Source organism: Hippoglossus stenolepis, chromosome 14 (genome assembly GCF_022539355.2).
Source record: "Hippoglossus stenolepis isolate QCI-W04-F060 chromosome 14, HSTE1.2, whole genome shotgun sequence".
Classification (NCBI taxonomy): domain Eukaryota; kingdom Metazoa; phylum Chordata; class Actinopteri; order Pleuronectiformes; family Pleuronectidae; genus Hippoglossus; species Hippoglossus stenolepis.
The window spans coordinates 23434719-23446392 of NC_061496.1; the positions used below are offsets into that span (position 1 = coordinate 23434719).

General features: G+C 41.8%; 1 protein-coding gene across 2 annotated transcripts in view; it reads right to left on the minus strand.

The window, feature by feature from the left end:
* The window catches only part of rab6ba (RAB6B, member RAS oncogene family a), a 49577-nt gene extending 38228 nt beyond the window's left edge, over window positions 1-11349 (minus strand). The window contains exon 1 of one of the 2 annotated variants that reach the window (XM_035177513.2): window positions 11079-11349. In XM_035177513.2, coding sequence (XP_035033404.1) covers window positions 11079-11148 — 70 coding nt within the window. In that variant the 5' untranslated portion in view covers window positions 11149-11349. The remainder of the gene's footprint in view (window positions 1-11078) is intronic. The other variant, XM_035177514.2, reaches the window with a different exon arrangement.
* Between the last annotated feature and the right edge of the window lie 325 nt (window positions 11350-11674).

Below are 11674 nucleotides of genomic sequence, written 5' to 3' on the forward strand. Positions count from 1 at the left end.
CCTGAGTTCATGTCTGATAACGGCTATAAAGAATGAGGGGATATTGATTGGGCGATATCTTTGGTCACATGCGGGCACACAGGCAGTGAGGGGTTAACATATGACAGCTGAAGAGTGTTCGGCTGAACCTAAACTTACTTATGTTTTCCATTTATCCTAAAGCAGACGTTCTGGAGATCTGAGTCCATCTCTGCACGCTGCTTGAATTAAATTAGAGATGATTCATCACTTGTCTTTTTGGATTATTCAGGGAACAAGCAACTCTCAAACATACATGACAAATTTCCACAACACTCTGAACCGTCTAATCAATTTATCTCTGGAATAATTTCTTTGTTTAAAAGCAGTGCTGGCAGTGCCAGTAAATGGTTATAATGAGTCAGTGTGTGGCACAGTAAGCCGTTTGATCCTCTTGTAGGAATACTGTGTACGTCTGCTTTTAATGATGTTAGTATGACACACTTTCCACCCAGATGAATCTGAAATTGCCATATCAAATATACATATGCATCAAAGGAGTAAATGTACTTGGTCACAGACCCACTGACTAACCTAAGTTGCATTAGGCCATGTTTTTAAACTGGGGCAGAAAAAAAGTGCAGCAACATGGGCTGCATACTGGAGACTCCAAGCTCATACGTTTGACCCTGGCAAACAGCCAGACCCAATAAATATGATTCTCTCAAGTGCACTGGGAAATCAGTGGGTCAGACCGACTTGGCATCTGCTGTTGCTCACATGCACCACATGGGTAAAAAGAATTATTATGAGTAAGAAAAAAACAACTTTATCATATTGAAGGGGCCGCTTGGTCCAACAGGATCTGTCCTCTCAACAGACCAAGATCATGAGTACTGAACTACATTAAAAGGTACAGTCTGTGCTCCGTGGTGACAAATGGATTCACCCAATAATACAGACCTTAATCTGCTTTACTCACTCAACAACAGACCTGTGTTTTTAATTATGACTTGTTGAAAAATACACAAAATGCTGAAAGATAGGGACTTTAGGAATATAGTGTATCCTAATCAAGTTTTGAAGATAAGCTACAACATATTTTAGCATTGGTATCAGAACCAGTTGTGTAAATAAAATATAGTTATGAGCATTTGGATTGAACAGGAAAGAACTGCTGACTCAGGGCTGATGTCACATTATGAAATCCTTGCTTGTTTACCTTTAGATCTTTGTTCTGCAGCAGGAACAAAACAAGCATTGTTACCATTGTGTTTGGGATCAAGGCTTGCTTTGGCTCCAAGGCTAAACTCTCCCATAGCCTCCGCAATGTGTGGGACAAAGTACTTATCAGCTTCTAAAGAGTTATCTGGATTCCAGAGAAGTAGAAAATAAATAAAAGGACAAAAAACAAAGGCCTGCAGATGCTTCCCTGTCCATCAATGGATGCTGACAGGATGAGCGTCACAAAAGGCATGGAGAAAGACATATTTTGCATCTGTTTAAAAAAGGTTTTCATTTTTATATAGCTGTCTCTGAATATGTTGACATTGGGAGTAGAAGCGTTTGAAGCATTAGAGTTTAGAGTTTTACATTGCAGTGGCCGCACAGAAGCTTCTTACGTCTGTTAAACTGGAGTTTAACATAGAATGCTTCCACACCCTGCACAACCATCTGCATGGTGCTTACTCTGGCATCTAAATACGACATTATACTGTATTTACACAGCCACGTCTACTGTTTGGAACAGCATAATGATTAAAAACATTACCGGAAGGGCTGGTAGGTTTTTTCTGAAACACTGTTGAAATCCTCTTCATGTCCTGATAGCCATCAATCAGAGTTTAACATTATTTATCAAGACTGTGACAGCCTGCCATATTCTAATTTGTCCCGTCAGTTAAGTCATAATGAACCCAAAGTTTTTTCCTATAATACCATATGTGATCTCTAACTTGTCGTGTGCAGCGCTATTTGCAGCAGTATTTGCTGCATGCTCACTCGCACTGTTACGCTACCGCTTGCTGGTATGGCCCATAAGATTTTTACCATCCATGCAGACAGTTAGACCTCATGGTTGCAGCTGTAGTTGTGGCATGTAATGCAGTTCTTTTTCTCAAGCGAGAAGTCATCTTTCACTCTTTAGTCTGTGTACTATTGCTGTAATGACAGCCATGATATGTGCGTGTCTCCCACAGTCTCAACGGCCAGAGTTCAATCCATATATTTACATAGTCCACAGTTCAGCTCTTTCCAGTTCAAACAACGAAAAACAGATGCAACAACAATAATCTGTTCCGGGTTTTACTGCAGATCTTTATAAACCAGCAACTCAGGAAAGTAAACAGAAAGAGAAACATCTGTGTCGCTTCAATAACAACAGCGTTCATATATACAATATGTTCAGGGCACTCACGGTACCATCGATGGTCAAGTCAGTCAGTCAGTCTGGCATACGCCGTATGGCAGCTCCAGGGAAACTCTACAGGGGAATAAACAATCCACCAGATGATTTCCTCCTGACTATGACTGTAGGGACAAGGCGTATCCTCCCGAGTGGCGACAACACGCAGACTCTACAACGCACTTTTGTAAAGGTAAAACAAACGATACACTCCGACCCACACACTCATTGATCTGAAGATACTAGTCACTTCTCTGTTGGTTCAGATTACGCAGGGTTGTGGTCTCGGGGTTGTGATTGGATTGGAGTGTGATTGGATACTTTGGATGTGGCTCAGAGAGAACCTCCACCTGTACCAGGGGAGCAATCAGTGAAGGTGATGGCTGTTAGCTGATTACTCCTCAAGTTTAAAAGACAGCAGGAGAGATGCCACAAAAGGAGAGACACACATGGAAGAGAGACAGAGACTGGGAAGAAAGATGAGCTGCCAAGAAGCCAGCAGAAACTGCTGGACACCTTAAGTTTAGTTATTTAGATGCATGCTGCGCCTGTGTTAAAGAAATAAAGATGATGAAGAGTGAGGGGTTCGTCTCTGGCTGCTGTTGGAAGACCCCGGGCCATCGACAATTGCCAAAGTGACGGCCAACGGGGGGCTCAACACAGCCAGAGACGCTGACCTGCAGGCTGAGATGGTGCTGGTTCGAATGGCGGAGGAGTACATGGCCATGTACCAGGAGCAGGCAGCGAAGGGCATACAGCAGCTGGAGGCTCTCAAGATGCAGGCAGAGAGGCGGACAACACTGCTGGAGTGTCTCCTGGCCTAGTCGGGGCCCGCTCCTGTTCCTGCCTGCCCGCACAGCACTGAAGCCGGCAGGGCGCGCTCCGGTTCCGGGTTCCTGCACAGCGCTGAAGCGTTTTTGGTTCATGAATCGTTACAGCCCTACTGTGTACCTGTCACTTGGAATCTGTATAACATGAGAGTGACCTTTTGTGCACGTGCATCAATAAATAAAGTTGTCTGGGAAATAATAATAATACAAATAGCCAGTGTCTGTAGCCAGGACTACAATAAGAACTATCAATCAGTTCTTTTGGACCGAATGACGTGATTTTCTGGCATACCTGTCTGTCACCAACCTGCCTGCCTGAATGCAACCTGCCAGTGTTTTCCCTGCACATGACCAGAGTTTTCACAAGCCAGAGAGCCATAAAGTGCTCAAACAAAGACGATAGTCAGAAGTTAGCGAGCGAGTCACAGACAAATCTGCCCTGCATGTCAGGCAGTGCACGTTCATGAGTTTCTGGGCGCATGACTTCGACGATACAGCCTTTGGGAGGGATTGGGATGTATCTGCTGCATATTTTCAAAGTGTAGCCAGCTCTAGCTAGCTTTTCCAGGATTACCAACCCTAACTTTAAAGGTTCAGTGTGTAGAATTTAATGACATCCAGTGGTGAAGTTGCATGTCGCAGCTGAATACCCTTCACCTCACCCTCCTTTTCCAAACCTGTGGCAGCCTTTAGTTGTCATAAGAACTCAAAAGGTGTTTAGTTTGTCCAGTCTGGGCTACTGTAAATAGATGTATATAGATAATCCCGATGTAAATATAAAGTATCTAAATATAAAGGGCCCATTCAAGGGTAAAGAAAACTAAATTTCGTATAATTTAGTTTGATCGCACACTAGTGAAAACATCACAAGGGATATTTAATATTAAATTCCTGCCAATAGATCCCTTTCACCTAAATCTTACACACTGAACCTTTAAATAATATAATTTTTTTTAAATGACAGACAATCATTACAAATACAATAATTTCAAGGCAGGTTAAGTGAAGGCTGTCACAGGCTGCATTGAGGCTAAAGCATCCCCGTGATGAGGGCTCATCTGGGGAGCTGGTGAAAGGGTAAACACCGACGGAGACCTGCTGAACTCAGTGGAGTGTCACATCCCATGCTGGGTAAATGACAGCCTTCCTCCACAGTGGGAGTTTTATTCACAGAGCTGTTCTGGTTGAGCAACTGGGATTATGTTTAAATGGGATTCTTGGTCTCTCTCACTCTCTTTCTGCTTCGAAAGATTCCCACATTAAGCGAGAGCACAATCTATTTCTAAGACATACAATTTAGAGAGACTGGTGTGCACAGTCTCTCCAGCTGAATGATGTGGCACTTAAAAGTTCCTGGATCCTTATTAAAGTTGTTCTTTAAAATAACAAGGTAAGACTTTACATTTATAATAAAAGCGACACCAACCCTCGCTATTTTTATTCCTGCTCTTTGTAAAACTGTGTCATCAGATATTGCTTCCAAAATCTTTTCACTGGCACATAGGAGAGCGGAACTGAATCAGACAGTTTCCCTACATCACTTCATTGCCAGCAGACACATTTGCAATCCTACTTTATTATGAGCAAAGTTTGAAGTGAGGCTGTGCTTTCCCGTGGGCCTTTGGGAACACACCCACTCAGCTGTGCAGAACATATAGTTGTTATTTGTTTGTTAAACCTTTGCTGCAGACCAGCTCCTGCAGCAAGTCAGAAAATGGGAGTTTGTTTAAAAACAATAAAGCCATAGACATTAATATCAAAATGCCCTTATTTTTGTCTTAGAATCTTGAGTTGAAAAGTAGAAAAACAGGTAAGGAGGATCTTTGTTTAAAGCCAAGGTTGAAAAAGTACACACACGCTTCAGGACATTTGTTCCTGCCCTAAATAAATGAACAGAGGGACTACACGTCACTGGGATTGATGCCTTTTGATCAATTACCCCCGCTAATAGGCAGCTGAGCCAATCAATAGCAGATCAAAGCTGTCAGGGACTTGTTTCCCGCCATCCATCACAGACGAAGAACATGCTGGGAAGACGCAATGAGATGTGAAATGAAAGTGATGATCAGTTATCTTTAGACACAGCCAGATTAACAAATGTCGCAGCAAACAGAGATGCCGCTCAGGAATGTAGCCTGGACCCCCACACACTTCAATCTTCCTGCTGCAACATCGGGATTCTGTCAAGTCAGTGTCGACAGCCGATCTTCAATCCCTCACTCAAGCTAAAGGTCTGGTAACTCCATTTACTCCACAGCTCGTAGACTGTGCTACCCTTGAGCATCCAGTCTCTGTTGTCAGATCCTTCAAGAGAGAAGATTTTATGAAGGTGTGGTTAAGATTCAAACCTAATATTCTTTAATTGAATCATCTGTTTCATAGAGCAACAGATGATTTGTCAGCCGTATGATTAGCTCCAACCTGCAAAGCTCAGTCAACTGAACTCACCTCCTCCACCCTTCACACCTGGGGCTCTCTGCAGAGCATGTCATGCACTTGCACATGAAAGATATCCTGTTTTGACTAATTCCTCTACTGACACTGTCCTATAAAGGCATACAATTTAGAGCTTGACAGATATGGATTTTTGGGGGCTGATGCCAATATAAGGGAGTAAAAAATGTATGATATTGATAGATTGATCAATATAAATATATATATAGAAAATAAATAAAGATGTCATTATCAAACCCTTACGATAAAAAAACTAAAATGCAACTAAATATATACAAGATGAATATGTATACATAAATGCTTTAAAATCGTACCTGCATTGTTTATACTGTAAAATAAAAGTTTCTATATTGGCGCATATCGTCAAACATAAACACAGACACTGACACAGTTGCAAAAGTCTCATATTAGCCGAATGATAAATCAGTTGGGCTCTAATAATTGTCCCCCAAAATGTCCATAAAAGAAAAAGATGGTAGAAACTAGGTAATATCTTGGGACATTCATAGAGTAGTATTGTATAAAATTCTGTATCCTACATATTTAAAATAAACTACTGCTTGAAGCTCAACTTTTTACACTAAGATCTGTAAGTATACATTTTATGGACATCTATTAGGTGTTTAGCTTTGGCAAGAACATTTATGGAGGGTGACCTCTGATTATTTCACACTAAGTGAGGTGTTTTGCACTAATATTTTATATTTTAAGATATATATATTTAAATATAGATTATTATTTCAATACTTATGCTAGAATTATATAGGTAACAAGGAGCATTAGAGACAAAACCATCACAGCACACCAACCCACATGAAAATCACAGCAGTGTTCTCAACACATTTCATCACCAACCTCCTCTTGTTTCACACAGATAGATTCACAAGATATTCCCATCACTGAATGTTTGTCTCAGCTTCTGTGAGGAGGTAAGTGCACATACAGGCTCCACATACATTATCTATATGCATCCAGTCCCAGAAGCAGCTTTTATAAAATCAAACATGACAGGTTCTTTCCTATAATGAGCCACAGCCTTCCATATTAATGAACTGATATGTGTGATATCCTTATAAGATTACCTCTCCAAACAACTTACACAAAGCAAAAATGGATAAAAACACATATAGTCCTCCGTGGTGTTTACTGTTGTTACAAATCCAGAGGGAATTGTGAGGCTACTGATTTAAAAATTCTTGCACTTATCCTTCACTTATCATTGCAGAGATTTCTATGCATGTTATTGTGATTGCATGTCTGTGAAAACATGTTGTATCTATATCTGCATCTGTGGTTTCAGAGCCCCAGTGAAGAAATGTGCTCATTTCTCATTTACTGAGAAATCTGTTTCTTGGAAACACGGTGATTGCTGCATTAGGCAACCAACTGAACCCTACTTTCAAGCACACTGGTCCAGTGACTCAGCAGTATTTTTGGTTTACAATCTGCAGCCAGAGATGGAAGATGGCATTTTGATCCAGCGAGCAAAAATCTCATGGCAGCCATGCAGATGCATCTACCAAACGTATTCCCATCTGTTTGTCTACTGTGAAATGAAGCATGCAGAGGGGATTACCTCCAAACAATTGGCTTTAACAAAAGTACCATGCAGTATTGCTCCTTTGAAAACTTGCCTATGGCAAAAACCACTATGACCCAATAAATGCAGAACATCGCAGAGCAAAATGCTTGCTTCACCAGGACAGTGGGCACACAGGCTTGGAAACAACTGAGTGGTCTGCTTACAGCCTTCAGCTTTGTCAAGGAAATCTTTAGTCAGCCTCTTTTGAACCGGCGGTGTAGAAAACACCAGAAGAAGTATGAAGGAGGAGAGACTTCCTGACAGCTCATTTAACATTCTGCCTGCTTCCACCCACTTAATCTGGAGCCCCCACCTCTCTGACGTTAGCCAGTTCTTTTGTGAAAAACAGAACATCATGCCATCTTTCCTTTTATAGCACATTGTTTCAGACACTACTCCCACAATTATGGGCCTTCACTGTACACAGGCACCATCAACCCAGAAAGGAGCAGTGGCCTTTTTTCACTGCAGCCTCTGTAAAGGCTGACTCTTCACACCGGCCTGGGCTCCAGCTGCAATTATAGACAGACAAGTCAGAGAGACGCAGCTCCACCGGAGACGGCCCAATCAAACACGGGGTCTGGCGCTGCAGCTGCCGCTGTCTGGCTGAGCAGTGAGTTGACAAATAAAGTCCACTCACACTGATAACAGACTCCACTCCTCCTCACTGACTGGGACCCTCACTACAGACCTGTGGAATCTCCGGAGACATTTAGCGTTCAACAGCCCAGACTAGTTCACAAAAGACACTACAGAATGAGGTCAACAACAGCATCTCGCTTTTTAAACTCTCACAAACATCCAGGATTTTATCAGGCCAAAGGTTTATCTTGCTGATAAAACTTTACAGCAGTGACTATAATTAACATACTGTGGTGAGAAATACTGTAATTACAGGAAATGCCAATTCTGCCTTTCAGGGGAGGAATCTGTGTCTGCGATTTTAGCTGGTTGTGTCTTATTCCAACATTAGGACAGATATAAATATACGCACTGATAGATGCCCTCCTATCTCTATTTGTCAGGGAAGTAACACACCTCACAAAGGAATCATATAAGACCAGATGTTGATCACGATGAGTTCAAGGTATAACAAAGACAAAAGGAAATTGTGCCACATGAGAAGTGATTCATTATTCTTCATCAATAATTGAGCTGTTCAGTCCGTAACAGCCAGTTTATGTTCACATCTCACACACAAACATTTGTGACACTTTAAGATATTTAAGACTGCCGAGTCACCATTACCTGTATTACACATTACAGAGTAAAACAAGCTGAACACAAAAGACTTTCACCGAGAGGAGCAAAAGAGACGGAAGCAGCAGCGGACGTAAACAGCCTCACAGAGCTTTGTCTGTTTCCAAAAGCCTGTGTCACTCTACATACATCCACATCCTACTGTATGTCAACACCTGCGGTCTCTGCCTCTGCAGATCAGTTACTGACTCTGTATCTAAAAGACAATATAGATGAGCAACGACTGAAATGAAGTATGAATTAATGAGGTTTGCACAAGCTGAAAATAAATTTATTTATTTAAATTTTTTCTTTATATAGCTCTGCGCACACACACACACACAAACAGAGCAACAACAAAATAAATGTATTCTTGTCTGCCTGAGATTTCATTCTTGCTGTTTAATTCTAAAACCTATAACTTATTTTTAATGCTTTATCTTTCACTGAATAGGAAATGATGTGTCTTTATCTCCACAGTTGGACTATAATTTTTAACATTCAAACGTTCAGCAAGCTCTGTGCTCTGGTGAATACACTGCATGATATTATGTTTGTGCAGCCAAATCTCCTTTGGATTGTTGCTGGGCACTTCATATCATGACATTGCCTGAGTAAAACCTAACAACAGTGACCTGAGGTTTGTATTTATATACCAACAAAAATAATGACAATTGATAACTAAGTCATTATTCATGTTAATGTGCTAAAACACAGTTTTAGGCCTATAACATATAACGATTTTCAGCTTTTCACCATTTTATGTAATTGTAAACCGAATCTTAGTTGGTTGCGAGACCTTCAGCAAATGCTTGGTTGTACAGCTAAGAGCGCATATTTTTGTACTATTATTTAGATAATTGAGTATGCCACGCCGTGTTAAACTGAACAATATACCATGTAATGCATGACCCCACTATAGTGGATGATCAATGGGACCTAGTGAAAGACTGAACCATGACTAATGTGGTTCATTTGGCAGCTCAAGACCTGTGAATTAGCACATGCACAGACCTGCCCTGACAAAGACAACATAAACCTAAAGATTCACGTCAGGTCTCAGTTCAGCTTAGTGTGATCTTGTGGAAGACAATTTTGTTGCCACTGAAAACCTCAGAGAAGGAGCAGCTTTAGACTGTCTGAGGGTTTGGGTGAGGGATGCTTGAGATGGAGGTTAAAATAACAGATAACTGATATTCCATGAAATGAGGCAGTAATGTCTGATTCTCATGTTGACATTTCATACAAAAACAATAATTCATAGAACAAGTATGAAAAAGAACATACATTTAGTCATCCTATCCAGAGGAACATTTTGTTGTGCACAATTGTCTTTTCTTTGACTTTCATTTTCAATTCTGTTCTCTTTCTCTTTCTCTTAAACCCTCCTTTGGAGAAATAAGGAGCACAAGATAAATTATCCTGACCAGTTCTGCTGTGTTCATTAGACTCTTCTTTGGACTTGATCACTGAGACAAATTTCAGATATTGTGTCTGCTCATGTGAACCTCAATCAAGTTTTCTGTTGGATCTTAATTCAATCTTAAGAATCTCCTTATTTGAGACAAAGATTAGTGGATGAGACAGAAACGTCTCCATCCACTAATCTGAATCTCATATTGATGTTATTGCACAGTAGGACAGGGGATAGGATGCGTGAATGCTTGTTTGCTTTTTTTAATCTGCTCTTAATGCGTCACGAATGTTGCTGTTTATGCTGAAAGCTGGAATATTGCAGCATTTCACAGAATATTTTGATGAAATATGAAAAAAGGGGGAATGACTAAATTAGAATTTACTCCTTCTTAGTCCTTTTTGGACAAGATTTGTTTATTTTGAACATTTGTTGTTAGAGTCCACTTTTTCTTATTTGCTTATATAGATTTTGTATTTTTGTTTGACACGATTGAACTAAATAACCTAACCTTGATCTTAAATCGAGCTCAGCTATGTCTAGGAGAGAAGGGCAGGACAAAGAGGAGATCTTCTTTTTGAATGCTCCTTTCCTCAGCGGGCACACTGACTGGAACAATACCGCAGCCAAACAACTTATCTCATCGCCACTGACAACTTGGGTGTGTCCCATCACACACACACACAGGAATATTTACCAAGTTGTATCATCACCAGCATCAGGCTGCACAGTCAGTTTCATTTACACAGCACTGCTCGTTTACAACTGATAAATGATTATTAGAGGGCGTGTCAAAATAAAAGCCTAATTAAACGCGTTCCAAGGTTATAATTAGCATCATTATAAAAGCCTCTGTTATATTAATGATACACTTAAGGGGGCTTCATGTCACACATTCCAATCTATTGTGTGAAGCATTACGCTGGTAATTTGATTAAAGGACCCCCCACCCTCCTCTTCCTCCTCCTCCTCTTCCTCCTCACTATCACTAACAGAGATGAAGCAGCTCTCTTCTTCACTTTAAAGCTTTCAAGCTGAGAGAGGAAGCGCAGCCCCGACAGTAGCAGCAGCTAAAGCTAACTCCATGTTGTGTGAGTTGCTGACTGAGCAGCAGCAGCAGCAGCAGGTGCAGCGGGTTCAACTTGACTCGCGAGAACTTCTCCTCCAGGAGAAACAAACATGTCTTCTCTCACTCACCGCTCTGCTCCCCCAGGAAGACCAGCTTGAATTTTCTCAACGGGTTCCCGAAGTCACTGGACACGGACATTGCGAAGAGGAGGAGGAGGAGGAGAAGGAAGAGGAGGTAGGTGGAGGAAGAAGGGGAACTCTAGACGCAGGGAGGACGAGTTGTGACTGAGCTCCCACTCGACTTGGCTGCCGGCGGGTGAAGATGCTGGATGGAAAAAAGGCGGTGATGCTGCTTCACTTTCACCCCCTCCCTCCCCCTCTCCTCTCTCACTTCCTCCCTCTCTCTCTCTCTCTCTCTCTCTCTCTCTCTCTCTCTCTCTCTCTCTCTCTCTTCCTCCCTCTCTCCTCTCTGCCTCTCTCTCTTCCTCCCTCTCTAGCTCTCTCCATCTCCCCCTCTCTCTCTAGCTCTCTCTCTCTCTCTCTGTGATGGTGCACGCGGCTGCTGCTCAGGACCGTGACGCTCCGGGTGTTTTTTTTACCCGAGGGCTTGTGCGCATGCGCGGCCTCTCCTTGTTCTCCACTGACCTGACAGTCGTGATATAAGATGACGTCATATGTGTTGGAGCTGGTGGGGGGGTTGAACATATACAACATACAGGTGTGTG